This window comes from Opisthorchis viverrini (assembly GCF_000715545.1).
Source record: "Opisthorchis viverrini unplaced genomic scaffold opera_v5_412, whole genome shotgun sequence".
Lineage (NCBI taxonomy): Eukaryota > Metazoa > Platyhelminthes > Trematoda > Opisthorchiida > Opisthorchiidae > Opisthorchis > Opisthorchis viverrini.
The window spans coordinates 2,329-25,549 of NW_008752069.1; the positions used below are offsets into that span (position 1 = coordinate 2,329).

General features: G+C 44.9%; 1 protein-coding gene across 1 annotated transcript; it reads left to right on the forward strand.

Moving 5' to 3' along the window:
* Positions 1–973: 973 nt before the first annotated feature.
* T265_10825 (hypothetical protein) lies at positions 974–19,168 on the forward strand (the record flags this gene model as incomplete). Its single annotated transcript, XM_009177304.1, has 14 exons — positions 974–1,429; positions 2,331–2,495; positions 3,321–3,665; positions 6,092–6,311; positions 8,628–8,911; positions 9,213–9,665; positions 10,293–10,643; positions 11,152–11,592; positions 12,398–12,796; positions 14,291–14,461; positions 14,554–14,775; positions 16,757–16,838; positions 16,918–17,142; positions 18,157–19,168. The coding sequence occupies 13 exons, from the start codon at positions 1,250–1,252 to the stop codon at positions 17,052–17,054; spliced, it is 3,450 nt and encodes a 1,149-aa protein (XP_009175568.1).
* Positions 19,169–23,221: the final 4,053 nt, after the last annotated feature.

Consider the following 23,221-nt stretch of genomic DNA (forward strand, 5'->3'; position numbering starts at 1 on the left):
GTGGTTTCTGGTATTACCTTTGGAACCAGGTGGATGATATCAAACATTTCGTCAGGGTTGTTCCCAAAACAACTTTCGACAGAAATCTCATCCATGTGTATTTATAGTGCCACAGGAGAGAATGTAGTCTGCGGTACGGTTCTCTCACGGCGTTTCAACCTCATCGGGCCCCCTTGGGCGGCCACTCTTCGGGGACATTTAGAATGGAGCTGCTTGATTCCTTTGGAGGTTTACTATGTATATAGTTTAGCCGATCAAATTCACGAGCGTTTTGGAGGTACGAGTATTTTTACCTATTTTCTAAAATAATGATGGCAACTTGTGAGTCGACCGGACTGCTCATTGCTGGTCCTCGTGTAGGTGGGTGTGTTGCTGGTGATGATGAGAATTCTCAGTCAGTCATCCGTAATTGTGGTGATCACTTCAGCTCTTTAATCCATCTGCTTTGCCTCTACGAAATCACTTATCTAATAACAAAACATAGCGCCTGGTAACAACCTAATGGATTCCACACTATAGCTTTCTTGTGTTACACTGCGGTTGATCATTTATTTGATACTATCTTCAGGCTGTCTATTCGTTTATATTCATCCATTAGCAATTATCGAAACAAGGCGAAATTTCTCCCCACCCTCTCCTTCCTATTCTATGTTCACTGTTGTTACTTTTGAACGTCAACTTTATTAGGTTATACGAGAGGCAACTGGTACTGGACGCGAAACGAGGTTCGTTTACCTCAATATCTTGATCATGTCCGGGATAAAGCTGTCCCCTTGAAGGACCACAATAGCATCTCCCCTCAGTTTAACTTTAACGTGAGACCCATCAGAAGAGACTGCATCCCATCGGAAACCAAAAGCCCGCCTCCCCGTGGTGTCCTATTTTCGGAGGATTACTGTACCAAACTCATCGGAGAGCTTATATTTGTGTTTCGTTCTGGATTGTAGTTTTTTTTCATGGAGCCGGTTTCTTATGGTGGACTCCATTTCCAGGTATAGATATTCCGATATTCATTTTCCGAAATTGGTGGCACAATGTGTCCTTTCTTTCATAGGCTGACCCAACTTTGGCCTTATCCGTATACTTGCGCGCAAACGTTCCTCCAAAAGTTGTTCAGTGCTTCGCTGAGACTGGACAGTTCCAAAGAATCATTATCTACGCAAAGAAAGTTGGCTACACACCTGACTACATCTTTCTACTGCGAAACCTCACGCGGATCAATCCGGATCAGGGGCTTCAATTCGCTCAAATGCTGGTCCAAGATCAGGAGCCGTTGGTGGATTTGGAGCAGGTTGTTAATGTTTTCATGGACCAAGGCTTAGTTCAACAGTGCACATCGTTCCTGCTTGACGCATTAAAACACAACCGACCTTCAGAAGGCCATCTTCAGACACGCCTATTGGAAATGAACCTGATTTCTGCTCCACAGGTTTGTAGTTCGTTCTGGACCCGTACTATTTTGCTCATGCGAAAGTTGGGGCACCTGCTGCTTACGTTTCGTAATGAGATCCAGTGAACCACTTTTGTACACCGTTGTTTCTATGATTCATGGATGCACAGTTTAATTTTATTTGGCATGCTCGTGTCTGCTATCGATTTTTTTACGAGGTAGTTTCATTGCGCACACTTGTCAGTTGGTTCTCTACAGATGTGTATTATTATCGCAAAGGTTTTGTGACCGGAGGCACTAGATCGAAGTTGCGCTGTTAAACCAGTCGTGCGCGCTCACACAAACACAAACAGGCAGACTTGTTGTGCGAACATTCTGACAACGTTCATGAGTACGCGTGGGTGTGCACCTGGCCGAGCTTAGTCAACCTTTTTAGTGAGTTCAATTTAAGTGAGTTGTGGGATGGATCTTTTGGTGATCTTTACCACTGGTTGTTGACCTGTCTCGAGCTTGCCGTGTTCCAGCGCTAGAACGTGCAGCGTATATGCCATGCACTACACTAGTGATTTTGTTTTCATGGTCATGAAGAACGTGCAGCGTATATGCCATGCACTACTCTAGTGATTTTGTTTTCATGGTCATGGAGATCAAGTACTTTGACACAGAAACATGGGTTGATGAAAACGAAGTACGGTTCCTCAGTTTATTACTATTTAACTCACGTAGCGTGTCTAGTCGTCATGATCGTTGACCGCTGCAGTACCATTTCACTGCCATATAACCGCATCAATTGATTTTAAACTTGGTGCGAATGATCAAGAAATACGAAATTCCAGCTCCTCTTCAGGATTCCCCAGAACCTCCCACTGAGATGTCTTGTCTCCACTTTGGGACCGATTTTCAATTCTCGTGATTCATCTTGTCTCCCTTTTCGTCACAGGTAGCCGATGCTATCTTGGGGAATCAGATGTTCACACACTATGACCGCGCTACTGTGGCTCAGTTGTGCGAGAAAGCCGGTCTGTTGCAAAGAGCCTTGGAACACTATACTGACTTGTACGACATCAAGCGGGCGGTCGTAAATACCCATCTGCTCAATCCCGAGGTAAGTCCTGTCCCCACTTTTGGAATTGTCTTTACTTTGTTCCATACCAGAAGCGAAAACCACCAAAAGTGCTTCCTGAAAAATCATATTGTAGTCTGCAGCCACCTCCAGAAACCAGGCACGGGCGCTACGAAAACAAGCAAATAAACAAATTGAATGGGAATCGTAACTGGAAGCTACCTTCACGGGTGTTCTGTAGATAAGCTAAGGTTCTCCAAAAGACCGCTCACTAATCATTAGATTCGACTCCTTGAACAAAAACTCTCGGTTGGTGATATTTGGTTCGCATGAAATGTCCTGGTCCTGTGGGAACCATCTCGAGGACTTGTTCATCCAACCGAGGAGCCGAGTATGAATCACTTCGATCGAAATGTCGAGGTTTCGTGTCCAAAACAGTTTTGTCCATTGTGCAACACTGAAATTTTTCAACCTTCGCTACACAATAGTCTCAGGGACATGTATCACTCTTTTTCGAGTTACAGTGCACTAGGTAGACTTCACTAACTAACAAACTGGTAAGAAAACACCAATAATGGAATTCAAGGTTGGCTCAATTTTCACCCCCTACGGGGTATGTTGACAGAACATAATGTTTAAAACCACTGCAAACTATACTTCTTTCAGCTGGCGCCACACCTGAATTTTCATCCTTCTGGTAGCTGACGTGCCATGACGCTGTTAAGATGTCTCTAGGGCGAGTCATCTGAACCTAGCCTCCGTCAGTTTTGCTCTGTTGCTTCGTTATTGTATCGACCGGGCTTTCGTGCCATCGCCCGCACAGAGGGAAGCTAATCCATTGTCTGTCTATTTATTCCCTTCTCTCAGTGGTTGGTCAATTACTTTGGCTCGTTGTCCGTGGATGACTCACTCGAGTGCCTACGCGCTATGCTTCAGACAAACATCAGACAAAATCTTCAAGTTTGCGTTCAGATCGCTACCAAGTACCACGAACAGCTGGGGACGTCGGCTCTAATCGAAATCTTTGAATCCTTCAAATCTTTTGAGGGACTCTTCTATTTTCTTGGATCCATTGTCAATTATAGTCAAGAACCGGAAGTTCATTTCAAATACATCCAAGCCGCCTGCAAGACTGGACAGGTCAAGGAAGTTGAGCGCATTTGTCGTGAGAGCAATTGTTATGAACCGGAGCGCGTGAAGAACTTCCTCAAGGTAAGTTTTTTACCTGCCCGACACTCCATCAGTTTGACTATCTAGACATTCCACTGATCGCACCAGAACAGGAATTCGGAACCGTGGTGTCTTTCAGGCTTCATCTCCTGTTGCTGACTGAATGTAGTTCTTACCATCGAATTGAATGAGATATTGCACAGCACTTCAAGTCGGTGGAGGAAGCTAATGGTTGAGAGCGAATGAATGTTTTGAACTTGCCTAACATTTGCAGTCCGTGGGTTTTATTCGACTCGCGTCATCTGACACACCAAGTTAAACTGCAGTTACTCAAGCTACGGGTCCGCAAGGGTTTTTCCAACTTTTTTGTTAAGTGCGGCACTCAGAAGTTTATCGAATCGTCTGCCGATTTTAGGGTTTCATCGATTTGTTGAATCGGCTGAATCAGCAGTGTGGATTAGTCGATCGTCCTTCCATGTGTGTTGTAACACGTGACAGTTAGCGCACACATGTAGGTGAGCAGGATGACATTTCAGAGCCGTTGCCCATCTTTATTTAGATGAAGCCGTACAAAACCACGAATCAACACAGCCACAATAATAGTTTCTCCAGAACTAACGATGTAGTAGTGGTTATGGCTCTGCGTGGAAATGCACGCGGACAAACGTATCAGTGTTTTGGTGATCTTCGGTGAGATTATGTGCGCTTACCAAGACCACCTGACTTATCCTCGGGCATTTCAAGACCCCTTAAGCATTGGGAAAATGAATGCTTACCAAAAACCAATTCCTCCATACCGTAGCCTCATTAACCGAATCGCGTGGATTACTGTCATTTATCACCTAATTTTCTCATATTTTGGTTAATCTGGTGAAACACGAACGCACTTAATCCATTCAGTAGAAAACGGTCTACTGAGATTTCGGGATGCTCCTTATTTCCTTGCATCCTTATTTCTACGAAGTCCAGCAAAATCTGACTCCTTGTTCGAAGACGAAGTTAGAAATTTTCCCAAAACAGCATCGCTTATCTGGTAGATACATGGTAATCGATGACTCAACACCTTCGCGAAGGGTATCCGATCGTAGTTGTACTGTGTTCCGTCAATTTGGCGAACGGTCGCCTATGTTAGCAATATTAAAATATTAGTTAGTCATCATTATCAGCTGTAAGAACCGCGTACTTGTCGTACAGTGGTTGTAGCTGCTACGGCTTCGTTCACCGATGATTTGGGGAGGTGGGATAGGTACCTGCACATTGGAGGCGGGAGGGTGCGTAAATGTAGACCTGTCAGTGGAGGGAGGTGGAGGGAGCTATGCATTGAAGGCAATAGCTTGGATGCGCGAGCGCCAATAAGGGCGCGATTAGGCCATGTCTGACAACGTCTCCAACCATTGATGTGGCCGATCTCGGGGTCCTCATCCAGGAAGGCTGAAATGACCAGCGCAGCTGAGTTTGTCGGTAATGGCTTTCACACTTCGCTGCCAAGTTTTTGTTCGACCGTCTCTGGCTCGTTTCCACCCTTCACGTGGTTGTGCGAAAAGAACTCTACGAGGAAGTCGGTAGACTAGCATACGCAGCACGTTGCCAAGCCAACGCAACTTATGCAGTGTGGGCAGTTCATCTATCGAGGGTGAGTTATTTCTTCAAATACCATTCGACGTACTTCAGCATTGCTGATACGGTGTTCCCTCCCGGTTTCGGCAATGCTCCGAAGAAATCGATCGTGAAACGCTGAATGCCTTCTGATGTCCTCGGGTTCGAACCCACCCAGTCTTGCATTAGCACTTTACACCTTTCAAGTATGAGGCGCATGTCAAACCGTGAGGCGGAATTATTTAGATTATTTAGTACTGTTCGCGTTACCACGGCGTCAGATCCAAGAGGGGCTATGTCATCTGCGTACTCGATACATGTGAGCACACGCCCCGAGAGCGCTTCGACCGCGCAGGCATTAGAGGCTAATAGTGAGTCTTCCATAATCGTATCAATGACGAAGTTGGAAAGGAAAGGTGACGACTACTTGATTTGACTGAATTCAGGCGAGAGCTTCCCATATCGCTTCGCACGTCTGGGGGAGTTGACGTACTGCGCCTGAGTTCCGTGAGTAATGCTGACTTGGTTAAGAGGAACGTTGCAGTTAATACCACTAGAGCGCGCCTGTCGGTTCTCTCTCCTATGGACTGATCGAGTGGGCTTGTGCTTAAAGAAAACTATGCTTTCCGCTTCTCGCTTGCATCTATTTCACATTCTAGATTCATTTTCACCATAGCTGCCCAGTGTTTCCACCTTTTTTCATCCGGTGACTTCACTACTTTACTCTTCGGAATCTATCATTTGATTAACCCATCATGAGCGAAAGTTTGTTGCTATTGTTACAATCCTTTGCTTACTCTTCGGTTTATTTGCAGCTTTTCGTGTCAGTTTACATCTTTTGGTGACCACCCTTGTTTCTTTTAACTCTACAGGAAGCCAAGCTGACCGACCAGCTTCCTTTGATAATCGTTTGCGATAGATTTGACTTTGTTCACGACCTTGTGCTTTATCTGTTCCGGAACAACCTGCAAAAGTACATTGAGATCTATGTGCAGAAGGTGAACACACAACGCCTACCAATTGTGGTGGGTGGCCTGTTGGACGTAGATTGCGCGGAAGATGTTATAAAGCAACTCATTGCTGTGGTTCGTGGTGAGTTACACCAGTCTTGATTTTTATTCTGATTTTGCTCGCCCACCTTGTAGGTTTATCTTCCACAGGATTCACTAATATTGTCTTCTCTTGCACGAACTAGAGTCTTTGATCGTGAATAAGCTTGACTCGCTAGTTGAAAACCGGTGTTTGTTTAAGGAGTGCGTTCAGAGTGTGCATCGATTGGATTGCTTTGTTTCAAATTCAGTAATCCAAATTCGTGGTCATCTGTTCTCGCTGTCACTACTAATAATTTCAAAGGAAGATCTGTTTTACGTAGCAAGGCATCATATTGCTCTCATACTTTTATTCGTGTTTGACGAGATTTTCCTTCCATAGCTTTTGAAGCCTTTGAAACTTTTGAAGGTTTGAAGAGGATTCAAACCGGGGCTCTCTCTGGTAGCAAAGCACACCCATAGGCCAGAGAATTACGCCGGCCGATTGGATCATTAGTTAAATCATTTTGACTGGAACCATGGGAAATTTACGGTGAACTAAAGAACAATCAATCATCTTATCAGCAGTGGTATTCCTAGTCATTTCTACCATAAACCATGTACCAAGTGTACTCTTATGAGGGGGCGATATTTGATTGAAGAACTCTCATACGGGGTGTGGCTGCAGCGAAGCGAATCGGGACCGAAGAGAAACATTCGCTTGTTTTCCACAATCGATTGTATTTAACTGTGGTTGAATGTCAGGTTGCTGAATCACCGTTGATGTTAATCTGGATAATGGGCGGATTGAGGACCAACGGTTTCTGTACGCGCCGAACATTCGCCAGGCCGCTTAGTAAATTTTTTTAACCGGTGCATGCGAAAATCACAAACACCTGTGTGCATTTTCTTGTCTGCGCAACACCGGTTGAACCGGACCTGTCCCGCATGTCGCTGTGGTTTTACGAGAACTGTTTACCACTAGCAAATCCGTTTGCCAAGCTGGACGATTTGTTTGCAGACTTTTCGTCACCAAACTTGGTGGCATCAGTTAGCGGTAGTGCAACTCGCATCAAGGACGCCCCATGTGTCGTCTCCACTTTCGTTGTGATAATGCGTCGGGTTTATCCTACTGTGTGATGCTATCTTGTTTCTGGGTGGTCCCAACTGTTGCATGACGAAATCATCTGTAGTAATCGAGGACATCTGTTTCGTTTTTTCGGTTTCTAAACATTAGGTGCACTTTTAGTGGACAAAGGTGGGTTTACGGATCCTTTAAGGGCAGTGCTTGGTTTTGTTTTGTAGTTGGATGTAAGCAAGCTGTAAACGAATCGATTTGGCTTACCGCACATCACGAAGCGTGGAGGGGCTTTCTTTTCTCAAGGCTTTTCATCCATAACACTCGATTTAGACTGCTCTACGCTCATTGAGGTCTACCCACCTTACAATTCCTTCGCTAGTCTCAGTAGTTTAGTGTTTGCGCTGGATCAGAAAACCACGAACGAAAGCCTAGTCATTATGCCGTTCCTGAAAAGAACGGAGAAAATGGACGTAAAATGGCACCTAATGGACTCGTGTAACTGAGCTATGTCAAGACTCGTTGGCCGCATCGAGTCACTACGTCGAAAAAATGCGGTTGATCTTAACTACCATGAACGATATCTACCCGTTCCAAAGTGCGGTCAGCTCATTTGCTGCCCCCGGTCCGATTATTCGTTTCCGCTTAAGTATTTCGTTCCAGTCTCCTGGAAGCTTGATAGGTCAACTGCTCTATTCACGTAGGAAGGACATGATCCAACCGACGAGTACCGTACTTTGATCCATTATTTAATCGTCACAAAGACCACTCAGGTAATAAAGTAATCGTTCAGCTGTAGAAACCTTTTGATGCATAAATCAAGAGGGAAACCTAAACAAGAGCAATCGAGAAGCCAGGGTTGGATTCGAGTCACTTTCCTGTCGGCGGCTCCTCGCCTTACCCAGTGAACTACCACGACCTGTAATAATCGTTCTCAGCTGTAGTACCCTTGTGGTGGACCATAGCTAGCTAGTATTAAATTCATTTGCTAATTCGCCCTCAACAAGATTTCCTACTTTCCAGTCCAATAGTATCTGGATCCATTTCACCTCGGGAATAATCTTAAACAGTTTATCAATATGACTTACTCAAAAATCTACTGTCCAATGCGCCTCTGGTTAGTTCAATGAAAATTAGGCTCAGCACTTGACCTCCCTTACTCATTCACCAAGCAACCTTACCCTAAGCGCTTTGACAAGGATGTCCTGTTAAATCTTTGTGAACCCTTCTACTTTCTTATGGAGACAACTGCTAGGTCGACGAGAATACCATGTGACCTCGACTTTTGTTTCATTTGCCTAGGCCCGTTTAGCACAGATGAGCTAGTAGCCGAAGTGGAGAAGCGAAACCGACTGAAATTACTGTTACCCTGGCTTGAATCCCGTGTACATGAGGGCTGCGTGGAACCTGCCACGCACAATGCTCTGGCCAAAATTTACATCGATTTGAACAATAACCCCGAGCGGTTCCTGCGTGAAAATCAATACTATGACAGCAATGTGGTTGGCAAATACTGCGAAAAGCGCGATCCGCATTTGGCATGCATCGCTTATGAGCGTGGACGCTGTGATCAGGCGCTAATTCATGTAAGTATATGTTGACTCTTGGTTGATTTGCACTTTGCTTTAAAAACAGAAGTGCCCTATCTTCACGTTTTGTACGTTTTTGTTGATTTTCGGACCCCCTACCAATCCAACACCAGCATTAATGTTGACTTTGGCACTTAGGGCATATGCTTGAGAAACCGGTTGTTCTTGTTTAGATGCCATCATTCTCACCGGTTGAGTGACAGTGCGAATTTTTAAGCATCGCTTGTCCTTCATGTCTTTCTACCTAATAGAGCTCGCTGAGTGGCTACATCAGCTCTATCCATTATCCTCATTTCAGGTTTGCAATGAGAATGCACTGTTCAAGACGGAAGCTCGCTATCTCGTTCGTCGAAAGGACCCGGAATTGTGGGCTGAGGTCCTTAGGGAAGAGAACACTTATCGACGTCAGCTGATAGATCAGGTCGTTCAGACGGCGCTTTCCGAAACACAAGACCCGGAGGAGATCTCTGTTGCTGTGAAGGCATTCATGGCTGCCGATATGCCCAATGAACTCATCGAACTGTTGGAAAAGATCGTGTTGGAAACCTCGGCCTTCTCTGACCACAGAAATTTGCAGAACCTTCTAATCTTGACGGCTGTTAAGGCAGACAAATCACGCGTGATGGACTATATCAATCGCCTGGACAACTATGACGCCCCTGATGTGGCAAATATTGCTATCAACAACCAGTTGTATGAGGAGGCGTTTGCAATCTTCATGAAGTTTGAAGTCAATACTTCAGCAATTCAGGTACTTTGTTTTTTATCTATGTAGCATATCCGGTTTGAAAGTTTTTTATCTATGTAGCATATCACTGCGGTTTGAAACAGAGCTCGATCTGAATGGCACAAACTTTTGAGGACAACAGTTCCTCTTTGGACTAAATGTACTTTTATCCTAATATAACAGACAGACTGTGCGGTAAGCTTCTACAAGGTGACCTTTCAACACCTCGTTTCTAAGTGAATTGACCTGGAATACTTTTCTGAGCAATAGCGGCGCTTGTTTTGGACCCTCATACGTGGATTCTGCGAGGTTCTATCTCAGATGGCGGACCAACTATCGCTATGCAAGTAGCTGGCGGTCTTACTAGCTCTGCTGTTTGCCTGTGCAGTGCGAAGACGGTCTTTTGTTTGGGACACTTTGAATAATAACTGTTGAGTCGAAACTGCTCCTTTCATTTTTTCCATTGGTCGTGTTCGACGTTTGATCCATCACATCCCGTATTTCGTTGGTTTTCCCCAGTGTACCTACTGTGTTTTTAAGACAGCTACAAATTAGCGTATACCTCTGCGCAAGTAANTAACTATGTTCTCTTCCGATTTCGCGTATGACTTTTACTCGAGTAATCTGTTCCAAACCCCTTTCCGTTTCTAGGTGCTCATTGATCATGTGAAAAATCTGGATAGGGCGTATGAGTTTGCAGAGCGTTGTAATGAGCCTACCGTATGGAGTGCTTTGGCCCACGCCCAGCTGCGTGAAGGTTCTGTGAAGGAAGCTATCAACTCATACATACGGGCCTCTGATCCGAGTCGATATGAAGATGTAGTGAGAATAGCTTCGGCATCCGATCACTGGGAGGACTTGGTCCGGTATTTGCAAATGGCGCGCAAGAAGACCCGAGAAACATTTATTGATTCGGAATTGGCCTTTGCTTATGCAAAAACCAATCGCTTGTCGGATCTGGAGGAGTTTATTTCTGGCCCAAATCACGCCAACGTCACCTTGGTAAGAATGCATTTTCTCTTGTCTTCACTGCATCCTGGTTATCTGTCGACAATTCATTTTGCGGCACTTTTCGGTTGCTTTTCAAGCAACCAACGTTGTAGCTGCTCTTTGTCATATTCTGCGCACCGTTCCTCCCCAAACATCGGACTTGGGTGACTGATGCGATGATTTTTTGTCTATCATATGCATCATCGACTGGTTTCTTCCCGACGGTACTGAGACCGTTTATTTATTGAGACATTAGACACTATATTCAATGTATGCTTGTGATCCATGGTCCGATTAGATCACATTGCTTTTGTGTACTTGTCTTCGAATAACTTATCAAGTCCGGATTATTGCTGGGTTTCCGGTCTAGATTTTCATTGCTGCTGAAATGTAGCATATGATATAGTTAATTACATTTTTGATCGTTTTATGCCTCCATTGGATAAGAATATTTCAGACACTTCGGTTTGACCGATTTGTCCACTTCTTCACTTTTCCTTGTTTTATTTCCATCTCGCAGGTTGCCGACCGTTGTTTCGACCAACAAATGTACGTGGCCGCCAAACTTCTCTACAGCAATGTCAGCAACTACTCTCGACTTGCCATAACTTTGGTCCATCTAGGCGAATATCAAGGCGCTGTTGATGCTGCTCGTAAGGCGAACTCCACGCGGACATGGAAGGAGGTCTGTTGTGCCTGTGTGGACCACAAGGAATTCCGATTGGCCCAAATGTGTGGTCTACACATCGTGGTCCACGCGGATGAACTTGAGGATGTGATAAACTACTACCAGCAACGTGGCCACTTCGATGAACTTATCCAACTACTTGAAGCGGGGCTTGGACTCGAGCGGGCCCATATGGGGATGTTCACCGAGTTGGCCATTCTCTATTCTCGATTCAAGCCGGAAAAGATGCGGGAACATTTGGAGCTGTTTTGGTCCCGCGTGAATATCCCGAAGGTCTGTCACTGGTTCTCAAACGCAGTCTGTCTTTGTTTAGCCTTGTCAACCATACAGTTCGCCAGCTTGGATTTTGACGACCAACGTGTATGATGTTACTGAGTTTCTTTTGACCCTTTTGTGGCGTTCCGAAATGCACAGAGCAGTTGGTGATCCAGATGATGCTGGCATGGGGGAAGTTAGCTGTTTTTGGTAGCTGAGTGCAGCTGCGAATGTAAATCTGTCAATACTTCATTTGGTGTGCACCAGATATGTGTGTTACTGAAGCGGTGTTTGTTAACCCTGGGAGCGTTTGTCATCTCCTAGCTTGATTCACATGTATCCTTGAGTGTGCATCCCTTTGAGAAATTTTACCACTAAAGCGGGTTCCACTTATGTGACCGAGAAATAACCTCTCCAGATGCGGGTTACCTGTACCAACGAGAGACATGCCACTTATCAACTGCATTTGTTCTGCACACTGGAACAAGTCTGTCCATCTGTTCAAAGTGCACATAACCCGCCGTGCTATCTGCTTTTTGATACGCATTCCTACCTTGGCTACGCCAGTTTGTCCCCACGTCAACAACTACACTGTTCCTCTTGTAAATTACTCGCTTTCGGATGACTAACTTCTGAGACAGAAGCATCTCAGTTACATGCTGTAAATTTGAAAAAAGGTATATTCTGATGCCCTTATTATCAGCTGCAAGAACCGCGTACTCGTGGTTATAGCTGTCTCAGTTTCATTCGCCATTACTCAAGTTTTTTTCCAGTTCGAGACCGTTTTTCGATCTTGCCCAGATGTCTGCTTTACCGTTTTCAGGTACTGAAAGCCGCGGAACAAGCGCATTTGTGGCCCGAACTGGTTTTCCTGTATGACAAATACGAGGAATTTGACAACGCAATTCAGACCATGATGAAACATCCAACCGATGCTTGGCGCGAGAACCACTTCAAGGACATGATCACCAAGGTCGCCAACGTGGAGCTCTACTATAAGGCCATTCAGTTCTATTTGACCTACAAACCCCTGCTCTTGAACGATCTATTAACCGTTTTGGCTCCTCGACTGGATCATACGCGTGCTGTCGGGTTCTTCCTCAAGGTCGGTCACATCGCTCTGGTCAAGCCATATCTACGCTTTGTGCAACAGAATAATGCAAATAACAAAGCGGTGAATGAGGCTTTGAACAATCTGCTGATTGAAGAAGAGGACTATCAGGTAGGGTGTGCGGGTTGTTGATTAGTTGATGAATGACTTGATCAATGAATGGATTAATTAGCGAAGGGGGCGAGATGGCCCAAGTGGTTAGAGCGCAAATTTACTGACCGGAAGGTCCGTGGTTCGAATCCGACCTCCGCCAATCGACTTCCCCTGTCTAGGCTTGGGCAAACTGGCAGTATCTCAGCCCTCGTGCTTCCTTCGGATGGCATGGCAGCTAGGCACCAGAAGGATGCTACAGCTGAACGCCTTAATTAGCGAAATAACCAGCTACCCTGGGGGTTGTGTGAAGATTGGAGAGATGACTTATCAACATACCATTTCACCAAGTAGCGGTTTTAATAAACGACTGGAGAGTGAAATGAGTTGAAAATTCTGAATGGATTTTGCAGTAAGCACTGATTGTCGATCTGGGAGTTTATTTGACTCTGGTATTTGTCGGATTTTTAAAAAATGTTCCATCTTGACATTTGAGGATATTTGAGGATATACCACATGGTTGTTTGAAAGTTTCAATAAAATCAACGGTTCTCACGGCGTTTAACGCTTGAAAATATTCATCCAGTTTACCCATACGCGAATCCCAAGTCGGTCTGCAAGGTAACATTGGGAATATTTTCCATATATTACACGCTGTTCACTCGATCCGCGTTAGTGGCAGCTGCTCGTGGACGGGTAGGTTGGTTAACCGCAGCAGGAAGACGTGTTCAGATATTCGGCATCATGTTCGTCGATACCAACCCTGGTTTTCGAGTGAAACCAGCCGTGATACCCCTGTATTATGGCGTATTCCATGTAAATCCCAACGTGCTTGGTAGTTATTAGTGTTATTGTTTTTACTCGAAGTAATGTCAGTAGGTCAATACCACTAATAATAAGTTAAGTATAGTGGCCACCAGAGACACCGTAGTACATTAGAATTGCACACAAAAAAGAAGGGGACTTATCGAGTTCTTCGGTGGGACGATGTGGACGATGCTGGGGTTTGCTGGACGCAGTTGCATTGAATGAGGGTCTTGATCGAGCATGTTGAAATCTGGCCCGCTTCTTGTCGTTTATTCCAAACGATATCGAGTCCAGACCCGCACAGTGCAGTGAGTCGTGCGTAACTTTGAATTGCCTCAGGTCAAGGCGTTGTGTGAAGTGATGAGCGTAGGCGTATTGCTGTCGTTGTTCCGCATATGTATAAGTTTACGTTGTGTGAGAGGATGCGCTTGCATTGTTTGTCTTATAATAAGGTTCAGATAATATCGGTTAGTCGTGACAATCAAAGCATGAGTGAAAGTAGTGGGTGTACATGAGTTAAACAGAGTTAAACAGTTAAACATTGATAAGGTAGTAACCGAACTCCGTGCAAGCGGTTGAAGATAAACGTTGACGAGATGGTACCCTACATAGTAAGATTTTTCAAACGGGTAAACATGTCAGCTCGAATGTTAGCTACATGATCACCGGTTTTCTATGCTCTAACATCGTTCTGTTTTTTTTTCGCAGGCTCTTCGTCATTCAATCGAAACTCACACCAACTTTGATCACATTGCTTTGGCACAAAAACTGGAGAAGCATGAATTGACGGAATTCCGCCGACTGGCTGCTTTGCTTTTCAAAGGAAGCAGTCGTTGGGCTCAAAGTATTGACCTGTGCAAACGGGATAAATTGTATACCGTATGTTTTGCCATTGCTGACTCACACACCCATTATTTTGTTGGTTACCCCTAAACTCACAAATAAGTCTTCCTCGCTTTTTATCCGTTCAGGACGCCATGCAATACGCTTGCGAATCGCGCAATCCCGAAATCGCTGAAGAATTATTGCGATGGTTTTTGGCCGAAAACCTTCCCGACTGCTTCTCTGCTTGCCTGTATCGCTGTTATGATCTCCTACGTCCGGATGTGGTACTCGAATTGGCCTGGAGAAACGGCCTTGTTGACATGGCTATGCCTTTCATGATACAGGCCATGCGGGAACTGACCACAAAGGTGATTGAGTTTCGGATGTTTTCCACCGCTTTGTGCCAGAGATTGGCGGAATAAAATACATTCCTACACGCCCAACCGTGTGATAGTTGTAATTATAACCCCACGGTTCTGACCCTAGTGAATGCAAGTCTTGCCTTTGAATTTGAGGACATAACAGCTCAGTACACGCCGGTCTTTATTGACTGTACTGTGGTGCTTTACCTCCTACTACGATAATCTCTTGAGGAAAGAGGATATTCCCCTGGAAATTCCACAGCGGCCCTTCCCAGTCTGTTGCAGCTGGTGGCAGATAATCCAGGAACGCCTGAATGACTCTTTTTCTCCATGTTGGTCCATTCAATTTGTTCAGCAAATTGTACCTGTCGGTGGAACACTTCATGTTATCGACCTCGGAGGGTCCAGAAGGAAGCAGTATTGAAAGCCCTGACCAGTTTTCGTGGTTGCTGATTCGTCTGCTCTTCATACGGATCTAGTTCGAGAACATGCAGCTATGTCGTGTTACCTAAAGTAATAGAGATTCGAAGCGGTTCGCAACCGCAGCATTGTCATAACCTACGACATGCTTTCCTGTAAATAACTGAAGCGTGAACACCAAGTGAAACCCTTCGCCTTGCTTCAGTCCAGCCGTTTTTCCCGTTGTTGTGGCATCCAACTAATAATGGAAACCCATGGAGCCAGATTGACCACATAGCCATCGGCACTGTTTGGCCAGGCTTCATTCTGATTGCTGGTCTTTTTGGGCCATTCACGTGGATTCAGATCCTGCGCAATTCCGGTGTGAACCTTCTATAAGTTTACCTGGCAGATCGAGAAAACCCCTCATTTGACCGCCGAAGAACCTGACACACAACTCAAACAGCTTTATCTAACTGGTCTTTATGAACCTTCGAAAGCTAAACTTCCAGGGGGTCACTCGTAATTGGGACCAGATGAGGATAGCTGTTCATGCGTCAGGAAACTCGGCACCAAATGAGCACTGAATTTCGAAGTGGGACGTCGTATCCCTTCGAACACTGAGCTCAGCCAGCAAAACTATTAGATATTGGCTCAAGCATGATCTGCATGCGGTTAGAGACCTGGTTAAATAAGAAGGCTCCAGGAATGGTGAAAGTTAGTGCAGCTAGGAATATCCGGAAGCTTTTTTCTTTTAGCATGTAAAACAGAACCGATGGAAACAGCTGCTAGTGAGGTGATGAAGAATAATACTGGAGTGAGGCATCGGTACGGCAGTGAAGCATCGGTGTTGAACACTGATGTCATGCTGTCGATGATGATGATGATGATGAATACTGGAGATCTGATACATAACAAAAACCATCGTCTGAAAGACTGGGCTGATTATTGTGGACGGCAACTTGTTTGACTGTCTACTGTTTCTTCTCTGTTGCTGATTCTGTTCTGTTCATATTGTGTAAAACAGTCTGTTGTTTCCAATCAATTGGAAAATCTTTCCGTTTTGAACCTTGATCCCCTTTTTTAACCTGAAAGATGACCGTTGACCATCGCCAACCACTGACCTGCACACAACGCGTAGTTCAATCCAGTCACGTAGGCTTCATCTTGTGACCCGTTTATCTTGAATCGATGTTAACGGTGAGCAGGTGTATTGTTTCCTGCTTGCTTTATTTGTTCAAGATATTTTCTTGGTATCAGCGTTAAGTAAACGTACACAGAAGCTTTCATAGCCCCACGAGTTGGAGTTCGTACCATTTCATCGTTCCGTTTGAGCGATTAGGCTGTTAAGGATTTGCGTCCAATTCAACATTGCCAACCTGGACGCAATCAGTGCTGCGAACGATGCGTTGCTCAATTTATGCTGAATAACTGTTAAAGCCTCTAAAAATTGACACACCACACTTCAGGCAAATTTCACTCATTTCCTGCGAATCTCCCATACTGAGTAGTATTCTGTAGTATCTCCGGTATCCCACTGGTGTTTACTAGGGAGTAAAGCTGTGCTACCTGTGTTTTCTTGACTTAGGTGGACCGACTGGAACATTCGGAGCAGACGCGCGCTGCAGAAGAGGAAAAAGCTGAACACGCAGTCAATCCTCTAGTAATGCGTAAGTCTGTTTCGCCAGGTGATGTCTCTTCCCGGCCTTCATCGTGAGCTTACCTCTCATTTATTTGTTGGTTTTACAGGTGAACCGCAGCTGATGCTCACTGGTCCTGGGGGTGCTATACCCCCTGGACTCCTTCCACCAGCTGCAGGCAATCCTGCTCTATATGGCATAGCCGGGGCACCGATGTACTATCCCACGAATGGCCCCTCATTCTAAACCTCTCCCTTCCGGGATTCCAATCATTGTGATAATACATACACTCTACATACGCATTGGATTGCCGGTTTACCTTCTAGGATTATCGGTAAGTTTGTCGTCTTTTTTCGGGTGACTTTGCTCAGCCAAATCGCTCACGCATATTACACGACTGTCCGGCTTTCCTTTTTGGCGTATTTTTCATCATGTGCTTTTCTTGTGTGGTTCCGAGATTGACAGCTAATTTGCACAGACCTCTGTCTCAGGGCTCTTTGATGTATGTTTGGTGTATTTGGTGTAATCTTGTTTCCTTTTAGCACACGGATAGAGATAACGTTAAATTTGGTTTCACTAGTCCATTTGTATCATGAACTGTCCAGTTACTGCAGGCTTGAATTGTCTGGTGGACTGTCTGCTGTTCTAGTTCCTTTAGTCGCAGTTCTCTCCCGTGGATCGCGGTAATTATGGGCGTATTAGTGATGTTTCAGTGAATCTGCGTGTTGTTTGTTGCGCAGAAACTGCGGTATACAACAACCACTATCTTCTACCTTCGAGTTTTTGTGTTGTTCTTCACCAGTCATGTCCGACGTTAGTCTTTATATAGCGTCTAATGGAAACCAGGACTTCTCGAAGAAAGAGACCGCGAACTCCCGGAAATAAAACATTGGAGTAACTGGGAGTCCTATTTCGACAAGACACTACTTTCTGGTGGCCTACGTTCTACATTTAATGAAAACAGAGAGCTTTTTTGATCGATATGAAAGCTTAAATTAGGTTAGAGCCGTATATTCTACGGATTGGAACACTGCAAGTAGGAGAGGTCGTTTAGCTCAGTCGCTAAGGTCTAAAATCATGATCTAAGGGCTATTGATTCGACTGCTATCCTTAACATATAGTATATATACTATACAGTTCAAAAGCTTAACTTTTGAGCCTTTCGGGTCTCGGTAGTGGCGTCTTTATTTTAACTAGGCTAGCAATCGTGCAAATGTCGACTGGATTGTGGGAAACCTGTCCTTCACAGAATTTTTGCGATGTTTTTGTAAACACGAGACAGTTTTTTTTGCTATTGATATTGCATTAACCCATTGTTGATTAAACATTCTTCTTTCCTTCCATTCAGGTCCGTAATAATGTGGCCACGACTTTGTGCCTGCTTTCCAGGTTCCTATTCGTGCTCGCGTACGGACTATTTCCATTTTTATGAGTAGACTTGGAATCGTGTCGAAAATCTGCCGCTCGCGCGTATATAGAAACCGTACTCCTGTGTTTTATACTGTTTGTGTGCGTGTGTGGATGTAAGCTTGAACAAATCAATTTCTATATCACCGATTCTGTTGTGCCGTACGCGCTTGCCGACGTAGTCGTGGTCAACCGTCGTCGTCTCCTATGCTGCATAGTTATTCTGCACTTCTTCACCTTGATTTTTTTGGACAATAGTCTTTTATCCTCGTCGATTCACCGTCGTAGCAATCCATGCCAATTGTGTGTCGATAAGCAGCGTCGCGCCCGAGAACAACACACACGGTGACTTTAGTAATGGCGGCATATTATGCATCCTTACCCACCTCTGCACCCAATCATTCAACCACATTCCTGCATCGCTTTTGTCTTCAAGTGAACATGACCACTCATCATTTGTTCACCCCCTAAATGGATGTATCTCTCCACCTTCCCAGTGTTTCAATCTTTTCCGGTCCAAATTCTGGTGTTTTCGCTTCATTTTATGATCTGGAAGCAAGATAGGGAACAATTCGTTTACACCCACCGTGCCTCAGTGTTGTCATTGTGATCTTTCCACCATCTTTTCTTCTGGTAATTTGCTGTTCCTCCAGTTTATCCCTTGATCTGAGTGATGATTGTCCAGTTATTCGCGCCATCGCACCCTCCAGTTGCCGCACTGAGGAGGTGGGTACACTGTTGTTCCCAAGCTTCCTCATTCTATGTTTTCTCGTTTCCGTTTCTTCTTGCATACATATATACACAAACATACAGTACGTCAGCCTTTCGTCGGTCCACCACAGCCCGAGAGGTTCTGTTACATCCAATACCTTTTAATCTATGCGCGTGCGCACTATCTCTGTTTTGACCTTAGCTCATGTCACTTATCGACCACTATGAATTTTGGCTTCGACTATCAGTATGCTCATTCCCAGTCAGGGCACATTTGGGCGGAAAGTAGAGTGTTGAGAAAGAACCAGTGCGATCTTCAGTTTGTGGAGCGACGTATATCCTTCTGCCTTTGTGAGCCAGGCTACATGTGTAGCCCACTAGAGTGTGTTGCTAAAAAGATGGGGGAATGGGGTGTTCACTTTTGGATGGGTGTTCTCTTTCAACTTGACTCCAGTCGTAATTCTGGGCTCGATGAGGTAATTCGAAACCAAGCTGCCTGCTCATAAAAAGCGCTTCCATTTAAGACCAAATCTTTACACTCTATCAGGTGCCAGAACAACGTCATGCGTACAAACGATCCAGTCTTACTATTTTTGGATTTCCAAGGCGCATTCGACTTGTTTGGTCGGTCCGTTCTCCTTGACACTTGTCCATCAAATAGTGCCCTGGAAGTTTGTGAACATAATACGTTCTTTGTATTCCTAAACTTCCCGACGTATGGGAGTATACGGAGAGCTCTCCAAAGCTTCCGTACACAGGATTGTCCGTAAGGGTTCCTACACTCTCATTCTTATTTAATTTCGCGCTCGATGAGAAATTGAGGCGAACCCCGACGTTTAACTAGCCTCTGACGAAAGCTTTGCCGACCTGTAATAGTTAAACGATGTCGTTTTCTCTGACGAAAGCTTTGCCGACCTGTAATAGGTAGACGATATCGTTTTCGAGGGAGAGGAGAAAGCGCAGTAGTCCTGTACTGACAAACAGTTGGCCGATTCCCTGAAAACCCACTATTTTTCACGCTGCCTTCCGCATGTGCACACATTGTCCGGCAAACCTCCCGCTGTGTGCGCCTGCACTGTCGCTAAATAAGCGTTTTTTTCATCCAACACGTGCCAGCTGATCTGAAGTAAAAATGAGTGGACTTACCTACCACTACCAAGTTAGCTCATTGACCACAATCGGTCCTGTATCTACTCAAGTCCAAGTTGCTCAGCTTGAATGATTCCTGACATCTGGACAGTCGCCGTTGTGGATGGAGTTCAGAGTGGTTGTGTGATATGGTTTACAAAGAATTCAAACTCTCCCCAACAGCATCGAGCATAAACGTCTGGTCCGCCCAACTGCTCGCGATATAAGTCGGTGGGGAACGCGGAGAAGCAAGTGCTAACTGTATTGGGGTAGTGGCGTTGCCGCGCGGTGTCAGCCACACCTGTTAGCTGGTTTTCCTTAAGGATGATTAACCCAACCGTTAAACGTTTTCCTCTTCAGTTGTGTATGAAAGTGGGGAAGAACTATGTCGGGCGTCGTGAAACCCGCAGTCATCCAGTTGACCAAGCGGGAGAGTCTCCACATTAACCTAGCCGTCCAGTTTCAAAACAGTCTCGTTTATAACAGCAACTGTGATCCTCACTACCTCCAATTAGGTGTTACTGAATCGGTGTAGACGTTGGTAGGCTATAGTAACCGCTTTTGAGCGTCAGAACGGTCCTCCAACTCCAATACTATTAAAAAATGACTGATATGAAGATCTACGGATTTATATAAAGGCTTACTGAGTTCACTGACCGGCTGAGACAAGTTGGATCGGTAGGTTTACTGGTCCGATTGTCCACCGTCCTCTTACGTGTAGGTATCCATTCTTTCCTCGTAGTAGGAAGCAGTCCACACTGGGACTTCTTTAGAAGCAACTGCTGGTTCTTCTTTGGTTCACTGTTTCAGATGTTAATGCTAGCCAATCGTGTGCTCAGAACCCGCTTCTTGAAATCGCCCCATAAGGAACAATTTAGTGGGGTTAATTCTAGAGGTCTTACCGGTGATTCCTTCCATTCCTAAAAATCTGCCTATCTAAGAGACCATTGTAGAGAAACTGTGGACAGTTGATGCATGTTCAACAGGCCCATCTTTCTGGTTCTGTACAATAGTTTGGAGCCTTTTTATTCAATGGGTCTTGAATCTATACAGAGTTTGCACCTAGATCACCAAGTATGATGAAAGCGTTACGCTCGGTAACATCGCTCGTGAAAAGTAGCTTTTCTGACTAGGGCACATGTCTGTGCCATAAATCTCGAGCTGATTGAATCCTGGTGAGTCGTGATTGTCGGTTGTGTGGTGTACAGATCTCCCTTGTCAGGCTTACGATTGCTTCGTCCCTTAGTGAGGACGTGCGAACAACTGGGTCGAGTGTAGCTTCGCATCGTGTCGGCAGATTTTGGTACTTCTAATGATTAATGGGGCGTCATGGCTCTGTGGTTAGCGCGTGAATTTACTGACTGGAATGTCCGTGGTTCGAGCACGACCTCTCCCTTCGCACTTCCCCTGTCTAGGCTTGGGCAACCTGGCAGTATCCCAGCCCTCGTGCTTGCTCGTGATGGCATGGCTTTTAGGCACCGAAAAGGTACTACAGCTGAACGAATGATTACTCGTAAAACTGGCACCTACGTTCTCTTAAAACAGGTGCACGAATATCTCTGGTTATCACTGACACTTGTCATCCTGTGCCTTCTGAAGGACTTCAACAACAGCTGTTCCCGCTGTCTGTAATTGTTCGTAGATGTTTCATCAGCGCTACATCTTGCCCATCAACCATGACACCGTAGTCCTAACTTCTGTTCACATTTCAAGAGCGTCACAAGTTCCACGCAATTATGTATGGCGATACGACTCTGTGCATAGGATTGCTTAAAGCTTAGCTACACACAATACAAGAAAAACGTTTGGTGTTGAGAACCAGCTCATTTTCTATGCAGTTTGCATAACAACGTGCCATCACAGGAGCATTTCTCTGAGGGCGTTATTATTAGTGGCTACTCCAGTTACTGTGGTAGCGGTATACTATCAACACCTAGACACATCCGGTGTGAGTTGCATAATGTTTACAGCAGAAGCGAAACCCAATCGAAGATCGCTGAAATTCACCGCGACTTTTCACATCTGTTGCACTGTTTCTCGTCGCCTGGCATGAAGATATTCAAATATAGATGATGCCCTTTGAAGATCGAAAACCCTGTACTCCCGGTAACCTTCGGCTGAAAGTTCGGTCGGTAACGGGTCCGTTTGATTGAATGAACCTAAAGGATGGTGTGTATGCCGGTACAAAACTTATTCGGTGGCTTTCTTGGCATGCTTTACTCTATTGTAGGTGACTGTTATCCCAAGCCCTGTTAGCTACAGCGGTGCTGACTTATCACCCACAAATTAGTCAAAACTGAATGGGAGGCATCATCTGATTTGTGTTTAATGACGGACAATAAGACGCTGCGTCTCAGGTTGCCCGTGACATGATTAGGTACCCCAAATGGTTTGTACTGAGCATACATAGGAAACGTATGACTGAGCTGACTCACCCTTAACTAGGAGATTGCAACAAAATATTCTCCTGTGGAAACTATTCAATCTTCACTTAATCCCATTGAACTGTTTGAGGTTTGTCATACTCAGTGGTTTGACATGCCTCTTTAAGCGAAAGTCATGCTCTGAATCTTTTGTGAGTGAGTAAAGGAAAGGGTGTATGTATGTATGTATGCGTTTTCATGTGCATTCGTCCATACTGCAGCACTGTCTTCCAAGCTGTGTTCAATCGACCTGTCCAGAAGAGAGGTTTTGTAAATCTGAACATGTCAAATGGTGGTATTGGATCATCTAGAAAGATAGAACGTAAATAGGATAGAACATAAATTATTGAGTAGTAAAAGGCACCTTGACTTTCTGGACGGCATCCAATTCCTCCCAGAAAGCGGTACCGCTTAAGAAGGAACGTCATATAATGTATGCAATGGTCCAGTCGCGTTAAATCAATCACCAAAAGACGACAAGTAATAGACACGAAAACCATATTGAACTTTTGCTAACGACTACACTTATAGAATCTAGGGTGTGTATCCGGGTACCGAGGCCATTACTTTAGTAGCTTTGAAGTTTCCGATGTAACCCACGCATTTCAAGAACATCAATCGGCTCAAGCCTATGACGTGTTCATCGAGAGAACTGAAGAATGAAACATTTTGTTCCGAAATGAGGATACTAATATAGTCACTGCGACTGAAAGCACGATGCATAGTCCACAGTGGCAGGATAAT